The 24,601-nt window shown below is 38.1% G+C and overlaps 1 protein-coding gene across 8 annotated transcripts in view; it reads left to right on the top strand.

Annotated features, from left to right (window-relative positions):
• Nucleotides 1-24,601, top strand: part of CEP44 (centrosomal protein 44) — a 45,101-nt gene that overhangs the window by 14,283 nt on the left and 6,217 nt on the right. For 4 of the 8 annotated variants that reach the window (XM_077815484.1, XM_077815482.1, XM_077815481.1 and 1 more), the window contains exons 3-10: nucleotides 3,702-3,852; nucleotides 7,630-7,776; nucleotides 9,595-9,702; nucleotides 12,382-12,513; nucleotides 13,006-13,215; nucleotides 20,577-20,652; nucleotides 22,909-23,036; nucleotides 23,230-23,336. In XM_077815484.1, coding sequence (XP_077671610.1) covers nucleotides 3,702-3,852; nucleotides 7,630-7,776; nucleotides 9,595-9,702; nucleotides 12,382-12,513; nucleotides 13,006-13,215; nucleotides 20,577-20,652; nucleotides 22,909-23,036; nucleotides 23,230-23,336 — 1,059 coding nt within the window. Of the gene's footprint in view, nucleotides 1-3,701; nucleotides 3,853-7,629; nucleotides 7,777-9,594; nucleotides 9,703-12,381; nucleotides 12,514-13,005; nucleotides 13,216-20,576; nucleotides 20,653-22,908; nucleotides 23,037-23,229; nucleotides 23,337-24,212; nucleotides 24,414-24,601 lie in introns of those variants that run through there. The other 4 variants (XM_077815479.1, XM_077815478.1, XM_077815477.1 and 1 more) reach the window with 3 other exon arrangements.

The following is a 24,601-nucleotide window of genomic DNA, read 5'->3' on the forward strand; positions in this document are numbered from 1 at the left end:
TGGCCTGACATAAGTACATCTGGTGCCTCGTTACTGAGTGTTTAGCATGTATATGTAGTACCGACAAAACATGTGGACTGCCCTTGCTCCATCATTGGCCCCTTGGTACCTGGTGTGCAGGTACCATCTGTACTGGCACTTAAAGCATATATTTTACAGAGTGATCTAACTGTAGGATTAGTAACAGTGTCAGTGAGGATGCTGATAGCTAAGCCACCAGTTAATGAGTCATCAGTACAGCAAATGAAGGAGGTATCTCTAGTACCAACATCATCCCCTGCCCAAATAGGGAAAATACAGCAGAGCCAGAGCACTCCTTAAAGGATGGCCTTCTCGCCCCTTTTTGAAAGAAGTATACTCCTTCTCTTCATCCTCATTGAGACTCAGTCGGGAATCCTTTCCTATATAGCTACTCTCTCCCACTTGGGTAGCACAATATCATCAGGAAGCAACCTGGGAGTCACAGGGAACATCTGTCTTGGTACACCCATCCCCGAACTTATACCCTTATCAGCCTTGGCCCTGCTGGATACCTCTGCATGTGCAGTCATATTCTCATAAGCCTGTAATTTCTTCCCTTTCTAAAGTTAGACTGCCCTTCCCAAAGAGGCAGTATAGACCAACTTAAGCAGGCCAGCTATTGCAGCCTCAGATACAGAGACAGGAGGAGGAGGAAAATTATATGGAACAACATCTACAAGGGAAGGAACAACTTTTCCCTTCTTTAATTTCCTCATCCTTCCCCTAGGAGGCAGTAAGTACTCATTGGATAGCTTCAGGGTGTTCCAGGACTTCATCAAGCATATGGAAAAGACTCTGGAGATATTTCTGGAAGTGGTACAAGAGAAATATGACAAGCTTCTGGAGAGCTTACACTCTTCCATACCTGGCAGGCAAGCAATGCTGACAAATGAGGAGGAGTTGTAGCCTGCAGAAGACCTTTGGCAGACTCCAGCCACACTCAAGTGTTCAGACAGAAGGAACAAAGTCTCTTCATATGCCTACTTAGATAGGGCTGTCCCATAACCATTGGGTAAGTAGGACTCCTTCTACCTACTTCTAAGCAAATGGACAACTGCTTGTTAGTCACCAAAAGTGGACAATCACTTGAAGAAAGGTTACTGTACCTTCAAGACACATTCTCCGAGATGCATTGTCCACCTGGATTCCATGACCTACCTTCCTTTCTGGCTATTACAGAATCCCTGCTCCTCCAGGTTTGTGCATTGGTGAAGGAATCTGAGGGATGGTTGGGCTAATTGCCTTTTATGCCCTTAAATGGATGGAAGCACACTTCTAGGGCATATATGTGGCCTCGATTGATGCTGATCAAAAGAATCCAATCTCATGTGTATGGTGTTCATGTGCACCAACAGTAGAGTCTGTGGGCAACAAATCTTCAAAAGACACAGTTTATCTAAGGTAAGTAACCATTTTTTAATAGAAGCCCAAAAATTGTAACAAAGGTATTGTAGCTAGATGGGTTCTTTGAATTATTACTAGACCTCAAGATTGGTCAATGGATTAAATAAGCAAATGGAAAGTAATAGAGAATTTAGGCTTGTTTTAATAAATAGGTGAGTATTTGCAAGTGTTTATGCCTCTTTGTGGCCATAATCCCTTCTGAAAAGTCTTAAATTCCATCAGTTTTCAGGCTGAGTGCATATGACTTCAATAAGACTGGCCTTTAATGTATTGATGAAGGAATAGTCCTTTTTGAAACACTTTTGTTGCCCACATAACAGTGTTTTGGGTATTGCAAGTAGTAGAATTCTTGGTTACAGTAATTCTTTAATGAAACTGAAGGCAATTCATGTTAGTCTCACTATGATATTCCATTATTGCATTCTGCTTTTGTCTTTGTCGCTGCAATAGTAACTTTCTTTAATTTCAGGTAGGAGGGTATTCCAGTTACACAATGCTGATAATAGGGCTTCATTAATTCATTGCCTTTGGCCTCCTGCTCATCCACAAAAGGACTCAAACGAGAGAGAGAGAGACTATAAGATGTCTGTGTATCTGCCTCTAGTCTTTGTGGTTTGCTGAAGCTGCAAAAAATATAAGAACTGAATAACAAAATGCAGTTTAATTACGGGTGTTAAGCAGAGCTTGAAAAATTTACCAGACCCCTATTATCTGAAGTGTAATCCAGATAGAAGGTAACAGCAAAGGATACACATCAGTGAGAATCAGGGCAAAGTGTTTTCAGTCTGGGTGGAAATCTGGCTTCATTGGATTAGCACCAAAGAGCTGGAATGATATAAAGACACAAAACAAAAATAAAAATATTCAGAGACACTATAAAATACTTATTACAATAATAATCCCAGATACAAAGGCTGAATTTAGGTAAAGGTGAAGGACTATATTTCAGTTTCTGAGTACCGTCTTTCTTTTCTTTTCCAGTATTTAAATAGTAGGTCTAGATTTCTACACAAAATCTGTTTGCACAAGAGGTTTTCACTGTTCATTGTGTCAGTTTATAAAGTGTGGCAGTAAAATCATGGACCATAGCTCAGAATAGTTTTGTTTAATTTAAAATCTATACTTTGTCCCAACAAGCTCAACACCAGTTCTTTGTGTGTGTGTTGCATATTTGGATTGGTTTGGTGGAAAATGGGAATAGGTACTGAAAAAGCAATTAAATTGGGTAAAAGTGTCCGTATTCAAGGTCAGGTAAAAGTGGTAATTTACACTCTACTAAACACTGGTCTTCGAACACCATATATGAGTGTCTTTTTCTATGAGGAATTAGTGTGGCTTATGAAATAAATTGCATAATATGTGCTTTGAATGTCCATTTTATAACTTTGAGAGTTTTTTAGATCTATTCTTTTCAGGAATTGTCTTTTCCAGAAGAAGTAAAAATCTCACTCTCTCTATTAAAATTTTGTTTATACAAGGGCTCTATTTCATATAGAGGAGCGCATTAAACTTCATATTCAATTACTTATGGGATATAAATTTAGGATTATATACTCCCCACAGTGCATAGTAAAATGCCTGCTGATGTCCCTAGGAAGTTTGTAGAGGAATCAAGACAATGATGTGGCCATTAGTTTGTAACTAAACGTTTGGCTATTTTGTTCAGTGCATTATTGTCACATTTACTTCCCAGTGACAAGATCTGCTCCCATTTGGGCCACTGTTATTTCTGCCCTTTGTTTCTTTTCTTTCCCATCCTTCCTCTTCTCCGTCTTTGTGAGCCCTCAGTTTTCTCTGCATTTCCTTCTGTTCAGCAACTTCCAGTTTCAGACCCAGTGTGCTTCACTCCCTCCTACTTCTGCATTTCATCTGCTAAAATGCTCAATATAAAATACTTTAATGTTGACAGTGAAGTATCATTGTATCATTTTAGAGTTGAAACTCCAGTATGATTCATAGGGAGAGAGGAGTGAGAGTCAATTTCAGGCTGTCTTCAGACTCAGGCAAACTTCACTGAATCAGGTGACCTTCTAAACATGAACCATGTTTTTATCTCTGAAGCCAAGAGAGCTAGAAACTTACTTAAAAAGAAAAAAAGAAAAAAAAAAAAAGGGCGGGGTGGGGGAAGGAAGCTGAGCTTCGACACAGTTTAGATACATCTTGTGGGCCACACAGATATACCTTACAGGTTGTATGTTTGACACCACTGGTTTATACTGATTGTTGAGTATTTACTTCCATTTACTGTGCAAAATACTTCTCCTTTTTTTCCCCAGCAGTTTTGTAAAAGGTGATGCAGCTGCGTTTTTACCCATCATCAGTTATTCCTTCACATCCTTCTCAACTTACATAGCAGAACTTTTGGTGGAATCTGATGTAGAGCTCACGGCTAAAAGCGATTTGCGTTTTATTGAAGCTATCTATAAGGTATCTAACTTTATGTTCATTGAACAAGAAAAGCAGTTTTTAAGTATGACCTGATACTTACATGGCCAAACATTTAATATGCGTCTCTGCTGGCTAATAGAATAATTTTGGAAATGGAAATATTGGTGACACAATCATTTGGTAACTCCTGCACAAGAGGTTTGTCTAAACTTAGCTGTGTTGATTTGTAAAGCATATTCAATGTGTCTTCTGCTTGGTGTCTAGAGTCAAGATTTCAGAAGAGCCATGACCTGTATGTGGCAGGTCCAAATTTTGATTTATAACTTAATGAAAACAGTGAAGGTTGATATTAGCTCAACTTTACTCTTTGGCTGATACTATTATTGTTTGTATTATTGTAGTTGCTAAGCCCGCCAGTCATGGACTAGGACTCATTGTGCTGGATCCTGTACAGACAGAGAACAAAAAGACAATCCCTGCCCCAAAGAGCTTACACCAAAGTGTAAGACAAGCGACAACAAATAGGTACAGGCAGATTGATAGAATACAGGGGAAAAAATGAGACAGTAGTGGTCAGAATGAGAAGCTGTGGTATCAACATATCAGAAGCCTAGCCAGTGTCAAGTTATTAGCAAATACTGTGAAATATTTTTCTATTAAATGACATCTTAAATCAACAGACTGTAGATATGTAAGCTTACCTGAAACATTCATTGTGCAATGTATTATGCTGCCTAAAGTTGACTGTGTGTGTGTCTTATTGCCACTGAGGAAATTAAAACCAATTCTAAGTGTTCATTTTGCAAACAACTGTTCTTATGATGTACCTTTCACACTGGTGTCTATAACTAAGCTACATGAAAATTTGATCTTTTTGATACTTCCCCAGTAATCTCATCAAGAGTATTAGAAATTCTGTACAATCTTAATATTAAAGATAGATTAGATTTAAAAATCTAAGAATTACTTGCATCATATCCCGATTATTTTACTGTTGATCTAGTTTATAATAATTGGAGAAATTACAATTTGCTACTTAAAGTTGTTTTATATCAATCCTCATGGTGAGTATTGAGTAGAGGGAATAATGCCAAACTCTGTGGCTGGAGGGAAGTATGGGTTAGAGAATACATTGTGTAGGAAAAACTGTGCACCATAGGTTACAATAACATAAGGAATATTTAAGAGTTGCTATTTCATATATAAAAACACATTTCACTCTTACATGCTAATTAAATGAAAGTGAGCTGGCTAAAGCTCAGCACAGACAAGAATGAGAAGATGATGTTGGCTGCAGGAAGCAATTGGAGGAGAGGATGGATGTAATATTGGTTTCCTTGCTTGAAAGAGTGTCTGCCATGAGCTAACTTGGTTTGCAACTATGGATGATTTTGGACACCCTCCCTCCCCATGGTTGCAGTGAGGTGATTCTATAGTACTAAACCAGTCAACTTTTTACAATCTGGTTCTGACTAAGAGGTTATGAATTCTCCTTTTGAATACAGACCTTGCCACATCTGTTACTGTAAGATTAGACTTTTGCAATAGACTGTACTTGGTGCTACACCTTAAAAGAGTTTGTAGGCTGAAACTGATGCAGAACACAATAGTGGGTCATTATTGAGCAGAACATCTCATTAGGAGCATGTGACACCAGTTCATTGAGATCTGTGCTGTCTGTCTGGTCTCCAGTTAGTTTAAGGTGTTGGCTATGATCTCTAAAGTCCTAAATGGCCTGCAATCTGCATATCTTGGGGATCCCTTTTTTCCCAGTGGCATACTGCCACGGTTGCAGTCAGCTGTGGTGCACAAGTGGGATTTCAACTTATAAAAAGATGGGGGGCTGTGTGTGAGACGTTGTGTGTGGGCTCCATGGCTCTGGAAGTTGCTCCCTCACCTTGGTCCAAAATAGCTTGATTTTGGGTAATCCTATGGGCTTTCCTCTGGCTTTGGAGTGTGTTGAGGGTATACTCCTTACATTATGAAGGGATGAAAAGGAGCTTTTTTATAGGTGCCTGGCCAGTTCTTTTCTGATTGACTGCTTAATGCTTCTGGTGTTACTAACTGAGGGTGTCTCTTCACTGCAGCTGGGACCGTACTTCCTTGTTCAGGTAGACAGTAGGTTAGCACACTGAAAGTATCAGTACTTGGGTGGCTAGCCCTATTGCTGCCCATGCTGCTGCTGCAGCCACACTGCTATTTTTAGGATGCTTGCTTGAGCAGAGCTAGCAAGTGTCGGTCTACCTGAAAACATGCTTTCAGCTGCAGTGTACATGTACCCTGAGAGCTAGGCTGTTAAGCCTGTAAATGCATCCTCTTTTTATATTTTTATTCTTTTAAAATTGAAATAAAATCTGAACAGCAGTTATTAATTTTTAACTTTGTCTTATATGGTTAGGTAATAAATATTGTAATGTAATTTGTTGCTAGCTGGTTTGTTAATGTGTGTTTCAGTTTAATCTAAAGATTGTACACAAAAATCTTCCCATCAAGTTTGTGTTCATAATGTTCTGCTTAATGAATATCCAAGATTTCTAACCTTTAGATCTTGATTCAAACTGAATCAAACTATCAGCTGTTTTTACAAGGGTTTTTTTTCCCCCTCATGGAATTGAATAGACTAATTTGTCAAGTTATTTTTTTGAAAGTTTCTTTATAGATAGTTTTAAACCTTCCAAATTTTAAGTCATCATGTTTTAAACATAAATATGAAAATTTACAGGGATTTCTGCTTGTTATATACAGACTGCAGTATAGGTTTTTCACTGGTACAGAGTGTAATTATCCTTAAATTACCCTATAAATATGTCGTATACCTGGGTTAAAAGTAGGTGTGTGGTGCCATCTTAGTTAAGACACTTTACAAAGGTGTGGGTTGTTTTTTTGTTGTTGGGTTTTTTTGCTTTTTTAGGGGGGTGGGGGGCTGGGGGTCTTTTGTTGTGAGGGGAAAATACTCAAATGTAGGTTTTTAGCTGGGTAGAGATGTGCTGTCCATTTTAACATTAAGTAAAAATATGGTTTCAATTCTCATATTCCTGTAAGTGTCAGTTATTGTTGAAATAAACATCATACTGATATCAATAGATTAAGAATAAAAATATTTGACTTCTGCAGAGCTTTATATTTAATCCAAAGAGGTTCACATAAATCCTTTTGTCAGATTTTTTTAAGGTGTTTTGTGAAATTCTGCTTTTTTGTTATAGCAATGCACTTCACTACATAACACTACACTTCGTATCTATGATTCTGTACATTTTCTAATTATAAGGGGATTTAAGCGCTATAATAGGTTTGTATGGGAGGTTGTAGAATCCCCGTAATTGGAAATTTTCTAAAACAAGCCAGACAAACACCTGTCATGGATGGTCTAGGTTTACTTGGTTCTGCCTCAGTGCAGGGGGCTGGATTTGGTGACCAATTGAGGTCCCTTCCAGGCCTTCACTTCTATGATTTTGTGATTCTCTCTCTAGAGGTGAAACAAATAAAACTGTTTGTTTTTACTGTGCATTCTTATTTCTGGAACTCTCCAAAACTTTTTTCCAAACTTGCTTAGTTATTTAGACATGTATTATGTTTGGTATTTGTATTTGCTTTTGTTTTTTAAGGAGTGATTTGATTTAAGAGTGCCTGTTAGATTGGCATATGATGGGAGTTCCAATTATGGGGGCAGCTTAGAATATACAAAGACCAACATGTGAAAAGATTCACTGGCAAAAGCTAAGGGGGCAAAAGGGGCAATTGTGCAAAAATATAGTTTCTACAGAACAGAGAATATACAGAGGTTTGGGAAACTAATTAAGTTTTACTCTCTTGCAGCTACTTCGAGATCAGTTTCAATACAAACCAGTTTTAACAAAACAGCAGTTTCTCCAGTGTGGCTTTGCAGAAAGGAAAATACAGATTGTTTGTGACATTATCAGTGCTGTGATGAAAAAGCATAAGGAATTAAGTAATATGAATAAGGTACTGAGCAGGGTGATACTTCAGATATGATTTACAGTTTTTGAGAAAAAGATTAACTATATTTTGTAACATATTTCAGTTCAAATGTTGCTTTAACTAGAGAAAGAACTATGATAATGGTCACTGAAGTTAGAATAGGGAGGAAAACTGTAAATCGGAGTCCATCCCCTTACAAATTCAGTATGTACTCTCCCAATATATAGGATGTATCAGATATTTAAGTGATTCTGCACTTGTTGCTAGCCAAAGGACCTAGACCAGGGGTTCTCAAACTTCATTGCACTGCGACCCCCTTCTGACAAGAAAAATTACTATACGACCCCAGGAGGGGGGACCGAAGTCTGAGCCCGCTCAAACCCCGCCATCCTGTGTATGTGTAGGGGGGAACATAGCCAAAGGGCTTCAGCCAAAGGGTGGCGGGAGCCCTGTAACCTGAGCCCCATCGCCCAGGGTTGAAGCCCTCAGATTTTGGCTTCAGCCCCACATAGTGGGACTCAGGCTCCAGCAAGTCTAACGCCAGCCTTGGCAACCCATTAAAATGGGGTTGCGATCCAGTTTCAGAACCACTGACATAGACATATTAACATTTTGTAGTGAACATAGAAAATTTCAAGCAAAGATAAACAAATTCACGCCTATTAACAATAAGTTTCATGTACTCTGTTACGCTTCTGGATGTAGTGAGAATACCATTGCAAAACAGTTCATTGTACTTCTGGAACAACTGTTAAGGTAGATAGGAACAAAAATTGAACATTTGCTCGTTTGGAGTGGGGATTTTTTTTTTTTTTTTTTTTTTTAATTTTCTGAAAAATGTGACACTAGCAGTACAGTGTTCGAAAACAAACTTTTAAGTCCAAGCATTTGCAACAAATTGTGTGGCTGTATATATTCTTATTGCTTGTATGTGAGTTTTAGTTGGATTTCACAATACACATTTTGGGTCTTATTTATATATAGATCTTAATATATATCGATTTAGTATTAGGGCAAGTAAGAAATCTAACATATCAGTTGATACTGGGGGTATGGGCAAGTTCCTTTCAGAAAAGAAATTTGAAACTTGCTCCTCTCTCATACGAATTTGTAGGATATAGATAGTGGTGGCCAAAGTGCAGCTCGCGGAGCCCTCCGTTGCCCCCCGGTCCCATTCTCTGCCTACCAGACTGGGGGGGACAGGAAGAGCTCGGGGCTTCTGCCCAATGGGGAAGGAAGGTTCTCGGGGCTTCAGCCCCACAGGAGGCACCTGCCTCCCGCAGAGCAGAATTCCTTAGCCCCACCACACTGCTGCAGAGCAGGAGCCCTGTAGGGCTGAAGCTCTGAACCCTGGCAGGCACGCCCGGCTCTTGAACTTCTGAAGATTATCACATGTGGCTTGGAGGATCAGTAAGTTTGGCCGCTCCTGATATAGATAATCATTGCATGTAACACTAGAGTTAAGAAGTTCTATTCTATGCATTTGTAACTTGTGACCCTTATTGCTATAAGGATATATTTTTCTACATTTTTTTTTTAAAAAAATCAGTGTTAAATACCTTACAAATATTTTTTTCTTTTATATCCATGATCAGGCTAGACCCAGCCTCATATGTGCAAAATGTGGTCTGTACATTAGATTCACTTTCAGGTGTTTGATTTATCCACTATTAGCATTCTTAATTTCATATTTTTTTCTATTTTTGGTCAATATTTTATCATGAAAAAATCTAAATGTGTTTCATATGTATGATATACAATCGGATCATATAGTGATAATTTTTAACAGTTTATTTCAGGGGGAAAATGACTGCTAATGTGGGTTTTTTGTTTATTTTGAAGGCCAAATCTCAAACAAGAAAAAAAAACAGGTCTTTAAAATCTGAGTCACAGGCAAATTGTGAGAAACTTCTTGCTGATCCTGTTTGCAGGACTGTGATTTCTCAGCAGGTATGAAATAGAAAGAAAATTGTTTGCTTTTTTATGTATACAGTTTAAAGTTCTTTGACACTGGTGATATTAACAAATCAGATTAGGGCTGATCTGCAGTTGTTCAGCAAGCCAGTACCTTCCTAGAATGTAAGCTTTCACTTAAAATAAACAAAAACAAAAACTTCAGTTGTGAAGATAAGTGTAAAAACAAGATGGAAACAGATGTAAAGAGTGGCTCTGAGAAATGTGCTCTGCTTCAGTTCACACTGAAGTCTAATGATGGTATTTAAAGTATCATTATAATTTAACTGTTTTATTGGTGATCAAATTGCAAGAAAGGAGAGGCATAAACATAATCTATTGATGGTGGGAAGAGCTTGGACTGTGAATGTAGTCTGAACTCTTTCCAATCTGACCGTAGGTAATGCTACAATAATCTGTCATCAGAAATACTTTTTGATATTCTGCCAAAATCTGAAAATGTCTCTTCATAACACATTTCTCATTTCTCAGTACTGTATGTTTGATCTACTAGCCTCTGCTACTGAGGGAGGCAAAGAGCTTTTACTCTTATTCTTTGCCATAGAGGCAGCAAAGTTACACCCTGCAGAACTTTACAGAACTGTAATTGCTTAGTAAATCCAGACAGTCTCTGCTCAATGCCAGAACATAGCACCACTAGCTGTTAAAATCTGTCCCTGTCACAAAGATTACCTGCTTCTGGTGTGATTTACCACCTGGCCATACCCTTTCTGGATGATAAAGTAGAATGGGGAACATGTGGGACTCCTATGGACAGATAATCCACATCTGCTTTGAAGAGAGGAATCTATCAGCCACACTAAAATATGCATTAATCAACTAGCATTGAAGAAACCATTGATTGATGATTGCAACTCTGCAAACCGTTGACCATTAGTTACCTCCCTTTTTAAAGCATGCTAATTGAGAAGCTAGCAGAGAAGTCTCCAGATCTACCTTTCAGCTGCCAGTGTTCTGGGTCCTTTTCATTTCAGCTTTTGGCCAGTGCATAATACAGGAAAAGAGCTTATTGCTATGGACAGGAGTAGGTCTTCTATCATAGACAAGAGAAATTGATTCCTATTCATTTTGCTAAATTTCTTGTGACACTTGATACTATTGATCACCCAGTACACCTGTCCAGTCTCCAAGAGATTTCAGGGGAAAATGGAAGTACTCTAAAATGGCTCAGATTCTTATCGTGCTGAAATCAGAAGGTCATCATGGACACCTGCTCTTCCACTTCCAAAGCCATCACCTCTGGAGTCCCACAGTGCACATGATTCTTCCCTTTATTATCCTGTCACCAATAGGAAGCCATCAAGGGAATGTGTACACTGCAATTAGACACCTGTAGCTGACTGGGTCTCTGGCCAATGGACTGTTTAATTATGGTGTAGACATTTGGGCTTGGGCAGCAGACTGAGCTCTGGGACTCTCCCACCTTGTAGGATTCTAGAGCCTGGGTTCCAGCCTGAGCCCGAATATCTACACTGCAACTAAACAGCCCCTTGGCCCAATCCCTGCAAACCTGAGCCAGGTGGTACAAGCCAGCTGCTTGTACCACCTGGCTTTAAATTGCGCTACAGACATACCCTGAGAGATTTCTTAAAACAGGCTGAAGTGCAGGTAGTACATGAATGACACCTCAAGTTCCCTTCCAGCCATATGTTTCTATGATATGTATAATGACAGGTTTCAGAGTAGCAGCCGTGTTAGTCTATATTCGCAAAAAGAAAAGGAGTACTTGTGGCACCTTAGAGACTAACAAATGCCACAAGGTGCCACAAGTACTCCTTTTCTTTTTATGATATGTATGTGACTTCCACACTTGATAATTGTAACTTGTACCTTGTAATGAAGCCACGCAGCCTGAAAAAGTTCAACTGATATAAAATGCAAAAGTTCATTTGCTTAGCAGTGCACATTACCATGAGCACGTCACTTTGGTGTTCTGCTTTTTCCACTGGCTTCCCACTGATTAGAGTACAGTTCAAGGTCTGTGTCCCCTTCATGAGCCTGGACCTAGGTACCAGTGAGCGTGCCCTTCCCTCCACAACTGTGGCTTCCCATGACTTCTAAGTTCCGTTGGAACAATAAAATTCTTAAGCAGTAGAGTGAGAGACTTATGAGCCTTTGAAGTCAGAACATTCAGAGGAGTAGGGCTTACACAATGGAACTCTTGTGAGAAGTAAGAGACCTTGCTGTGCTCAGAAAGAAATGTAAAACTCATCTTTTGACTTGGCTTTCCCTCAGTAAGTCTACCTAGGGGGAAAAAAAATAAACAAAACCACCTAATCAAGCTATTTTTCTAGAGGAAAAGGAGAGATGTTTCTGACTTTAAATATGTGGGAGGCAATAGTGGTGATGAGCCATATGATTCTGAAAAGATTATCAAGGATCACTTTGTTTTTGTTTTAACAGTTTAAAATAGGGATCGGCAACCTTTGTCACAGCCCGTCAGGTTTGTTTAGCTGCAGCGTCCACAGGTTCGGCCGATCGCAGTTCCAGGCCAATGGGGGCTGCGGGAAATGGTGCAGGCCAAGGGATGTGCTGGCCACTTGGGTGTATCGATAAAAGCAAAATAATTAAATGCAGAACATTGTACATTTAGTTGTCAAGAATGTTTTTGTTGTAATAAATCGTACATGTGGATTATTGTTTTTACATACAAAGAAACCTCAAGTGGAACGTCACCCAGATAATGAAGTTAATGTGCATGTCTATGAGACCGCCATTCCAGTAGATGGAGATAGCGAAGAAGAATCCTGTGTATCTGATGATGTTTTGGAAGTTGTGTGTGAACAAGTAAGAATTTGAATTTTAAAATGTAGAGTTTGGTATGATAGCCTAAGTGGCTTCCAAACATCTTTTTTGATTTTTCTCAAAATTAAACTTGATCTATAAGCATAAAATACATGTGTAAAGAACATTGGTAGTACAATTGTACTACTTGTTAAGAGGAGAAGAGGTACAACAAACCTGTGGGAATAGTCATATTGGTTGGTCTTGTCTTGATTATTATTTCAGTATAAAGCACCCCCAATTGCCCCACAACTTCAGAGTCAGCTGGCTGGTTTCTGGCAAGTGTCTCTAATATGCAAACTTTTTGCATAAAGCAGTTCACAGCAATTTCTGAAGGTAAAAGCATTCATACTGTGACTCATCACAATGGTTGATATGAACAGTTTTTCTTCCCCGCTAGGTCAACACTTCTGCACAAGTCTATATCACGTCTGTCCAATTGTATTTATGCCTAAAATTAGAGAAAGTAAAATCTATTATTGTCCTTATTTCAAGGCCACAGAAGATCATAGTCAAATGGAGCTGCTAAAGAGCCAGCTTGCTGATTGCCAAGAAAAACTTCATAAGCTAAGTTGGATGGAAGATAAACTACATATTTTAGAAGACAGACTTCAAGGGAAGGTGATTATAGATGAGAAGGACTGGAATAATCTCCTAAGCCGGGTCTTGCTCCTTGAAACAGAACTGATGTTGCAGTCAAAAAAGGTATATTTTTACCATAAAGCTTCTATTTTATTAGGGAGGTAGAATCTGTAGCAGGGTGGATTGATTTTAAATTGGAGGTTTTAATCATATTTAGCATTTGTATGCTATTTGCCTAAAGAAAGGATGATTCTTATTGGTTGGTATAACCATCAAAATATGTTGTTTTGCACCTAAGTATGTAGAACCTTAGAGTTACGAACATCAGAGTTACGAACTGACCAGTCAACCACACCCCTCACTTGGAACCAGAAGGACACAATCAGGCAGCAGCAGAGACACCCAACCCCACAAAAAAGCAAATACAGTACAGTAATGTGCTAAACGTAAACAACAAAAAAAAAAAGGACAGTTTAAAAAAATATTGACAAGGTAAGGAAATTATTTCTGTGCTTGTTTCATTTAAATTAAGATGGTTAAAAGCAGCATTTTTCTTCTGCATAGTAAGGTTTCAAAGCTGTATTAAGTCAATATTCAGTTGTAAACTTTTGAAAGAACAACCGTAACGTTTTGTTCAGAGTTGTGAACATTTCTCGAGGGGGTTCGTAACTCTGATGTTCTACTGTGTAGCCTTTACACTGTGTAGCCTAGTACTACTTTTGCTAAACAGGGAAATACACTGTATCTATGCACATTTAAGCAATTATAAAGCTTGACATACATTTATTCAAATTCTTAATTTTTACTACTTTGTTAGAAAACGGTGAATGAGGCAATTCTTTTCTACTAGATTAATTTTTTTACTTGTGATTTGCATCAAGATACATGTAGATGAAAATTGTAATGCAATTCAAAATATACTAAAACAGCATTCAAAATTTGTTTGCTAGAAAAAAAGTACTTCAGAAAAAAAGTAATTTTTTTTTATCAAAACCTGTTTTGCATTTAAAACTGAATTGTGAAACAAAGGACATTGTGATAAATGAAGGGTGGGGGTAGCTTGCTTTTATGGACACCCAGCCAGCCAGTTAGCTATAAGATCCCTCTTGATGGCTGTTCTCAACTTACTTTACCTGTAAAGGGTTAACAGAGTTCCTCAGGTAAAGGAAAAGGAGTGGGCACCTGACCAAAAGAGTCAATGGGAGGGCTAGAACTTTTTAAAAGGGGGGGGGTGGGACGGGACGGGACGGACCTTCCCTTTCTTTGTGTGTTGTGTCTCTCCGGGAAAGAGGGGAACAGAGGGCAGCAGGAATGCTGTGTAAGGCTTGAACCAGACATAAAAATTCATCTTCCATACCTAGAAGAAATTATTGAACAGAGCATGTTTAAATAGATGCAATTAGGGTTGTTCTGTTTTTTGGCTTGTGGATTTCCTCTGTGCTAACCCCAGATGCTTTTGTTTGCTTGTACCCTTTGAGCTGAACCCCCAAGAAAACTATTTTGGGTGCTTAATTTTTGTAATTGTTTCTTTTAAGATCTAGCAAAAAGCCTAAGTTCCAGATGTATTTTTTTTCCTTTTTGTTTTAAATAAAATTTACCTTTTTTTAAGAATCAGGATTGGATTTTTGGTGTCCTAAGAGGTTTGTGCATGTTGTTTGATTAGCTGGTAGCCACAGCTAATTTCCTTTGTTTTCTTTCTCAGCTCTTTTGGGGGAGAGGAAGGGCTTGAGGGTATCCCACAGGGAGGAATTCCCAAGTGCTCCTTCCTGGGTTCATAGGGTTGTTTTTTGGTAGTTGTTTTTTTTTGCATTTGGGTGGTGGCAGCTTTTACCGAGCCAAGGTCAGAGAAAAGCTGTAACCTTGGGAGTTTAATGCAAGCCTGGAGTCGCATGTTTTAATTTTTAGAATCCTTGCAGGTTCCTACCTTCTGCACTCAAAGTGACAGAGTGGGGATTTAGCAGACGTATTATCTATAGTTATCTATATCTATTATCTATGGTATATCTGATTGTTTCATAGACTCGTAGAGTACGTCTACACTGTAATAAAAGACCCATGCCACAGCTGCAGGGCAGGGTCTGTTTACTTGGGCTTGCGGGACTTGGTTTATGGCCTGTAGAATTGCTGCATAGATGTCCGGGCTCGGGCTGGAGGCTGGGTCTGGGGCAAGGATCTTACCACTCGGCCCCCAGCCTGACCCCCAGTGTCTATGCAGCAGTTTTATAGTCCCGTAGTCTGAGCCCTGCGAGCTTGAGTCAGCTGACCCGGCCCAGCCATAGGTGTTTAATTGTGTATAGACATATCCAGAGATTCTGGTCACTGTGTCCTTCAAGATTTTAGAGCTAGTAGATCTCATCCTCACACCTTGTTTTTATTCGTACATTGGAAGAGAAAAGCAAAGAGTTTCTTCTTCTTCAACTTACTTCTAATGACCTAGTGATTAAACTGAAATTGTTGAATAAATTGAAATGGAAAGAGTGTTCTTTCTGTACTTACAGAAGAGATTACTGCTGTCAAAAGCTAGGTTAGCATTTCAACATATTAAATGGTTCCAGGTGACTCGCACCACTTCAGTGGCTTGACTTTCTTTACAACTTCAGCAACAAACACATGCTGCTTAAATACTACCTTTTCATTCAATTTAAATGATTTAAATAGACTTTAGTAAGGTTAAGCCTGATGTAGATTTTCGTAATTTCAAATTTCATTGTCAATAGGTTTATTTTTAAAAAGAAAAATGTATTTAATTTAAATTTTAAAATGGTTTTGATTAAAAAAGCATTTTGTCTACTCTGATCTATACTAATATTTAGCAATTAGAATATCTAATATTTGTAAGGTGATGTGTTGCCATGATCACATGACAAAATTTTAAACAAGGCAGAAACCTCAATTTCCTCATGAGCCCGCTATTCCTCCTCTTTCCCAATTGCGCTCTCTCCCCCTTCCGGGGCCCCCTGTTTCCCTCTCATCCAAAAAAAAGTTAGTGGCTTATTACTGAAAAGTGCACAGCTATTTCTTCAGGACTTGTGGAACAGCACTGTGCATTGTAATGGAGTTTCCCAGAAGGAGCCTGCAGACCCTGAGGGAACTACAGAAATAGCTCTGCAGTTTATCAATGATAGCCACTGTGTGAGTATGTGGTACTAATACATTTACTGAAGGAATGCAATTACAGTTTGAGTGGTTGCTATTGTGTTATGAAAAAAATCAGCCTGCTTAGTGGCACGTGGTTTTTCTCTTACTCTGTCTCATCCTACCCAGTTGGATTTTCTCCCTGTTACTGTAATAATTTATATGAGACAGCCAAAGTACCTTTGATGAAGCTGAATACTATTTAATTTCCCAAGGCAAGGTATATCATATTTTGAAAATAGAGAATCTTTTTACAAGAACTTCTTGAAAAGGTTAGACTTTCATTCTGTTTAGCATTATCTGGTTTCACACTAGACATCTTCATTTCTGATTGTAGAAAAATGCACTATTTCATATCTTCAGGCACACCATCTAGAAACTAGATGCAAAATTAAGAATGAGAATTCAGCAGATGGTTTACTCAGTACTGTGGGAAACTTGCTTCATTCATTGGGCAAGTTTCTAATTGATCATCATCTTATTGATTTCTGATTTAGTGGTTGGCATTTCTCCAATTCTTTCACTCCTTGTTGGTGACATCAGGTAAACTTTCTAAATGCACATGAGATTTAGTGACGTCACTATACTGGGTATGTTTAACATGCCACAGCAAATCAGCATTTTTTCTCAAAGGAGTGTATTTTTTTTTTTTTTTTAACTTTAAAAGCTTTTGAGAGGTAGGGTGTGTGGGTGTGTTTATAAAAATAAACATATTGAAAAAGTTTATATACATCTAATGCCAGTTTTCACAGCACAGTATATTTGTGAATATGTGTTCAGGATCTTCCTGTAATGCTGTAAATTACAGTCCTCAAAATACTTCAGTTATTGTGAAAAGCTGTCCAAAAGTTGAAAATCGTTGCAAAAAAATACTTAACTGATGATGCAGTGTCTTGCAGAAGTGTTAGAATGTTGTCAGTCACACTATTTTGTTTGGTTGTAGAAAGTTGTAGATGTCCTTGGTGTTATAAACATATAATATGGTTCTCATTATACATTTATTGAAAACGCATTGTTTATCTAAAAGAGATTGGGTGGGGGATAAATGAGGAAAACTGCCATTTCTCCATGGTGTTTCAAGATGCTCACTTAATAAAATGTAAAAGAAAATTCAATGGCTCAAAGGATGAATATGGAGCTTTTCAATTCTAGATCATGTCTGAATTTGTCTCAGGTCAGTAGTGACTGAAATGTGATACCATCCGATGTCTATTAATCAGTCATTGTGGATGAATTTGGTCTTATTTCTCAGTGTCTGTCCAAATTGCACAGCCATTGTTAACAGTTTGTTACCCTTGCTAGCGCTCTCAGGAAGCCAAGGATTGGATGAGCATAAAGAGAATTGCCCTGTCTTTCACAGGTCACTTGTTGAGGAACATTGTGGTGGAAACAGTGTGAAAAAGCTGGCCCTCAACTAGCCCAGCTGTACCCGTTCTGTGGCTTGATAAATGCCTTCTAATCTGGAACTTTTCAATACCACTAAACCCAGTTAAAACAATAGATAAATATAGATAAATATTCATTATTTTGCACTGTACTGTGGATTAGACTAGCCTGATATTTATTTGCCACTTAAATATTTTAACAGTAGTACCGTTTTTGAAAACTTCTAACCAGATTGTTTCTTTTTAGTCTAAACTATTGTTGTAAGAGCAGGAGTACACAAAAACAAGTTTGATTTTCGTTTGTGTGCACCATGGTTGCTTATTTTTCAGTACAGTAGGATCTGGTTCTTGAAACTGTCTTTTGAGAAGCTTTGAAATCTCAAAATAATGTGAACATTTTTAAGATCAGGCCCATGCCATCGTCAAATCAGCGGCAGCACACATTGCACTGAGAATACCTGTAAGCTCTCAAGGCAGCTGCAATGGAAGGGATTGGGGAGAGGAAGCCAGTCCAAACTTCTCCCAACTTTGAGGGCAGTAATTACTGTTTGCCCACCCCCAAATGCCCTGGGAGGGGGTAGGAAAGACAGCCCATGCAGAACTTGGAACCCTCACCCCGCCCCCTCAGGGTAATAGCCTTCTGCTGCTAGTTAATGTAGTTAGCCCAGTAGCTCAAGTGGTAGATTTCTGTGTTGTAGTACTGAATGTTCAGAGTTCAAACCTTGCTGATCACTCACAATGGTGGGGGGCATGTTTTTCTTGGGGGGGGGGGTGTTATACTTTTCCTTTAAATCAAACTAGGAAATTACATACAAAAATCTAGATTAAAAGTTGGCACTGCAACCTTAATTCTGCTCCTTGTACGTTCATTTTATGATACAGACTTCAATTACATGATCATATGCTATTTTTCTACAGGACCCCTACATCTTTAGTGTACAAGATGGATGCTAGCAGGCAGAATTAAGGTTGCATTGACAGCAGTAAATCTGGCACTTGCTAACTTTTGAGTTCTTGACTTGTAACCAAAATAATGTTGTTTAATGAAGTTTTTGTATTAGAATATATGTGGCTCTTAGAATGTACATTTTACATGTGCACACACCCTACGCCATAAATTCATATGGTGCATTATTGAAATGAAAACAGTTCTAGTCCCAGAGGGTTTTCACAAGGGTGGGGACATCCATCTGCATCGATTAGCTTGCAAGATCCGGGTCTAAAATAGACAAACATAAGTTCATGTTTCTGAAAGGAAAAACAGTAACTTTTGATGGTCAAGGAAAAACTCTAAAACTAACTTTTTATTTTCTTAGCAAATTAATCCTGAAGAGGAAAATATAGGATTAATATTGACAATGTATAAAATTTGTTTTTCTCATCATTTGTATCATGAGCCATGTGGGTATTTTAGCTAAAATTTTCAAACTTGATTATCTAAAATTAGACAACCAAATCCAGCAATAGACCTCCAATCAGCTACCAGAGAGTCAGAGGAGCAGAGCACTTGCTGCCACCTGTAATCAGTCATTCAGAGCTGTTGATGCACAGTGTTTTAATAAACACCACTCTGCCTGATCAAACAATCACACCTGGATTGTTAGGCATTCCACTATGAAACTTTTGGGCTCAGATTTTACAGCAAAGTTGGTATTTCAAAAGACAAAATGCTTTAATGAAATGACCATTTTTTATGATATAAATGGGTATACTAATATAAAGGGTAAATTTTGCATGCTTTACTCATAGAATCATAGAATATCAGGGTTGGAAGGGACCCCTGAAGGTCATCTAGTCCAACCCCCTGCTCGAAGCAGGACCAATTCCCAGTTAAATCATCCCAGCCAGGGCTTTGTCAAGCCTGACCTTAAAAACCTCTAAGGAAGGAGATTCTACCACCTCCCTAGGTAACGCATTCCAGTGTTTCACCACCCTCCTAGTGAAAAAGTTTTTCCTAATATCCAATCTAAACCTCCCCCACTGCAACTTGAGACCATTACTCCTCGTTCTGTCATCTGCTACCATTGAGAACAGTCTAGAGCCATCCTCTTTGGAACCCCCTTTCAGGTAGTTGAAAGCAGCTATCAAATCCCCCCTCATTCTTCTCTTCTGCAGGCTAAACAATCCCAGCTCCCTCAGCCTCTCCTCATAAGTCATGTGTTCTAGACCCCTAATCATTTTTGTTGCCCTTCGCTGGACTCTCTCCAATTTATCCACATCCTTCTTGTAGCGTGGGGCCCAAAACTGGACACAGTACTCCAGATGAGGCCTCACCAATGTCGAATAGAGGGGAACGATCACGTCCCTCGATCTGCTCGCTATGCCCCTACTTATACATCCCAAAATGCCATTGGCCTTCTTGGCAACAAGGGCACACTGCTGACTCATATCCAGCTTCTCGTCCACTGTCACCCCTAGGTCCTTTTCTGCAGAACTGCTGCCTAGCCATTCGGTCCCTAGTCTGTAGCGGTGCATTGGATTCTTCCATCCTAAGTGCAGGACCCTGCACTTATCCTTATTGAACCTCATCAGATTTCTTTTGGCCCAATCCTCCAATTTGTCTAGGTCCTTCTGTATCCTATCCCTCCCCTCCAGCGTATCTACCACTCCTCCCAGTTTAGTATTATCCGCAAATTTGCTGAGAGTGCAATCCACACCATCCTCCAGATCATTTATGAAGATATTGAACAAAACCGGCCCCAGGACCGACCCCTGGGGCACTCCACTTGATACCGGCTGCCAACTAGACATGGAGCCATTGATCACTACCCGTTGAGCCCGACAATCTAGCCAGCTTTCTACCCACCTTATAGTGCTTATAGGAGTAATCACATAAAGCTACTTCCAAATGCTAGAAAAGTGTGGTCAGTACGGTACATAGATATGCATATTTTCACTATTTGATTATAATTCTCAATTATAATCAATTTTTTTTGTAAATGGCAAAAACAATTATTGTTTCAGAGTGACTTATCTACAGAATTTAACAATATGAGTGAAGACCATACCTCTAGTAGGAATATGACTCCAGTTTCTCCTGGTGAGTGTTTGCAATGCTCTTTACTGAAAAGGTTTTCTTTTAAGTAGCTTTTGCTAACCTTGCATAAAATTGTGTCACAGTTAGGATTTTAAGTTGTTTAAATGGATACTGTCAACTTGAAATATAGTTAGTTTTTTTTGTTTTGTTTGTTTAAGTTCAGCTGTTTCAGGTACAAGCCAGCCCCTGAAATCACCTTGTTAGTTTTGGGGCTTTTATGTACATTTCCTATTTGATAAAATGTGATGTGTTTTCTCCCCTCTCCTGTGTTGCTGTGTCTATCCTCACAAAGATAATCAATTATTAGAGAAAAATATTTCTTTCTTTTTGTTTATAGTAAGCTCAAAAAAAGTCCTGGGACACAAATGTGATTTTTTTTTTTTAGTTGATATTCAGAGACCCAGATTATCCTTTTTTCCCTTTAACAAACTGTAGAATACTAGTAAAAGTAGTGGGTAGTGGCCAAGTAAATTTCTGAAAGTGTACACGGCAAGCTTTTGAAGTTAACTAATTCCTAAATACAAAGGGACCCAGGAGAAAGTAACACTAAGTATCTTCTCAGGTAAATACCCCTCTCTGGGCAGCCCCATCACTGAGGCCAGGGAAGTAGTGGTACAAATGTGGAAAACTGAATCGAATTTTTCACTCACTCTCCTATTTAGACTTCATCCATATTGCCTCTCAGACTGTGGTTTGCCTTGCCACTCACCCAAGTCTGATCCATCCTTAGTTTCCTAATTCTCCCACTTGGTCTTATCTGGTAATATACACTTAAAGCACTGAGATGCGCCTACAACTTAAACTTCCCCTTAAAGTGTTCTGTGCAGGAATATATATTACCCAGCATGTTTATGGTACTGTCTGTAGTTCCATAGTAGCAGCCGTGTTAGTCTGTATCCGTAAAAAGAAAAGGAGTACTTGTGGCACCTTAGAGACTAACAAATTTATTAAGAGCATAAGCTTTCGTGAGCTACAGCTCACTTCATCGCTCACAAAAGTTTATGCTCTAATAAAGTTGTTAGTCTCTAAGGTGCCACAAGTACTCCTTTGTCTGTAGTTTAAAATCTTTCTCAAGTCAGAATCATATTTTTAATGAGTCATAGCCTTAATTAATTTACATAATTTTTGTAGACAGCAGAGTAAAGATAAGATTGTCTCTGACTGTGATGCCTGGTAAGTGAAGTGGCAAACTAAATCTTATACACCATTTACCTCTGTAGTATTTTTCTAGATTGTCCTACATATCAAGCTTGCTCTAACATCCACAATTGTTTTGTCAGAATATGTAAATTTGTGTTAGTGGGCTATATAAGTTTGAATTTATTTACCTTATCACATGATATAGATCAGCTGCCATCTGGAGCTTTTGAGATCCACTACTAAATAGTGCCGTTTACAATGTTGTTTTCTGAATGCAGGACTCAGGACTTGTAACCTGGATCCATAGACTGTAGCTTTAATTAAAAAACCAAAGCCAAAAAACCAAACCCCACCTTTTTTTAAATGGGAATTTTTGCTTTCCTCAGGAACACAGGTTTTTAAAATAGTTACATTTTTTTTAAAATGCTAGGATAGCATCAGGCTTTTCCTGATACAAAGGGTAGGGATTTTCTAATGTGTTTGATATGTTGCCCTAGCTCTGCTCCTATTGAAACTGGCACTTACTGCTGTACAAACATTTAAAGCCTGGCTCTGCTGAATGAATACTAGCCCTAGATTATTGGAAACTGACTGCATTTTTGTTTGTATTTCAGTTGTTTATACTATAAATCACTTACTGAACAGAAGAATTAAAAACATGTTTGGAAAAGCTTTTCATGTTATAGTAAAATATGTTTACAAAGATAATTACTATATTGCTTAAACTTTTTTTTTAAGTTTAAAAGATCCCACAGCTGTATGAGACAAGTGGTTTATAGTAAGAAAACAAATGTGAGCTGTCTGAAATTATTATTGAATGTTTTGCCTAGTAATTGTACTTGCCTAAGTGTTTCAATTGACCATAATCATGACAAATGCAACATTCCTGGATAATCTTTGTTAGAATTTCTTTTTTGTCTGCATCATACTGAGCATACTCTGTTCATGTTATTTTAAAAGAATATGAGAAACCCATCTTGGACCTTTACCAGTAGCCTTTTTCTTTCTAAACAATGCATTCTCTTCTGTTATTACATACTGTAAATCAAACTGTTCGATAGCTGACCCTGCTGCAAGAGAGCAAAAAGGCAAAACCTAAAAATGAATATTTCTCCACAGATATTGAGAGGAAGGAGGAGATGCCAGAGAGTCTTCATCAGTCGTCTGGATACAGTTCACTATTATCCACAGACCCATCTCCCAAAGCCGCAACCATTAATTATCATGGTTTGACAGAGATTTCAAAGGTAAGTAAAACTGGCAAATGCTTAGTTGATTTCCTTTCTAAGGTCAAGAGAACAAGTAAGCATTAGTTTTCGTTGTATATACTACTGGCAAAAAACAGCAGAACTATGCAAAACTTCATCTAGGTCTGTCTCATAAAAATCCTTTTGATATGTAAACAGTGCTTAAAGTAATTTTTTTGCATGAATTCTCCAGGTTAAAAGTCCATTTCTGAAGATTGTTGGCTTTGAAGAATTGCCTAAATATGTTGCTTTTCAATTGCAGGAGACAACAAGACAAAGAATGGAAAGGATAAGTAAAATGTAAGTAATAGAAAAGGGCAGCAGGAATTCATTTCCCAGTAGGGAATTGTACTGGACTAAGGCATATATAGAATGTGCATATGTGTTCCAAACCTCAAAGGTCTCTACATCAGGTGTGGCATTTCCTTATGACTCCACTGGATAATAAATCCACTTACAGTTCTGTGTTTGTGGGATGAGTCACTGTTTTGGTTTTTAACAAGCAATATAATGCATTCTTAATGGTATTAACTAGGGATTAAAGAGTGTTTAGAATTTGGTTGACAACTAATAGGAGTATTATCTGTCTTTTGATAAGAGTTTACTGGAACTACATAACACTTGTGTTCAAACTTTGAGGTGAAATATTAAATGAAAAGAGGTAGGCCAGTTTCAGGCCAGGCATCACATAAAGATACCTTAGAATAATAAGCAGAATCTACTGCTGGTTCTGAGATTTATTATGAAAATTTGCAGGTAGAAATAACTCATTACACTTGCTGAAGTAAAATAAAATGCATCATCACAGTGCAACTGTTATTCAACAAGATTTCTGTATCATACAAATGAATTACTTCAGGAAGCTGAAGTCATTAATCTTGTCTGCCACTTCGCAAAAACCTAAGCTCTCTGATGGTGACAGCCTTTTTAAAGCTAATTTGAGATCTACAAAGTGTCAATTATCTCCTCCATTAACTTTATTTTTGTGAATTTTGTGCCTTCTCTATGTATATTTTTTTTAAATGTCTCTCAAATAACAGCAAATCTAATAGCCTGACCAATGTAAAAACAAACAAACAAAAAGTCAGGAATGTTGCTTTGTTACTTTAGCTTTATTAATTAGTAGTAAATGTTTGTTTTAGTCTTTGTTTTAACCAATTTTAAAAATATTTTTAGGATTGAAGAAACTTCAGAATTGCTGAAAAATTCAAGTAACACATCGTAGACCATTTTCTGTCTAGACTTCTGGATCTCAAAACTATTATGTAAATTTGTACAATTTTAAAGTTATTTTGAATATATTATCCATTTTAAGGACTATAATTGTTTTAAAATGTTTTTATTTTTACTTGAAGAATAAATGTTTTCTCATACGTTTGTCATGATTACATTAATTTTAACTTTTTGCTATAGAAAATTGCATTTTTTGTGGAGTTGAAGTCATTACAGAAGTGTGTTTTTGTGTTGACATTTGTTGGCAACGTGCTAAGTAATATGTTTTTTAAAGTGCAGGCTTGAGGACCATGGTTTACATCCTGTTGGAAACACTCCAGCTGGGACTTGCA

The sequence above is a fragment of the Eretmochelys imbricata genome, chromosome 4, assembly GCF_965152235.1.
Source record: "Eretmochelys imbricata isolate rEreImb1 chromosome 4, rEreImb1.hap1, whole genome shotgun sequence".
Classification (NCBI taxonomy): domain Eukaryota; kingdom Metazoa; phylum Chordata; order Testudines; family Cheloniidae; genus Eretmochelys; species Eretmochelys imbricata.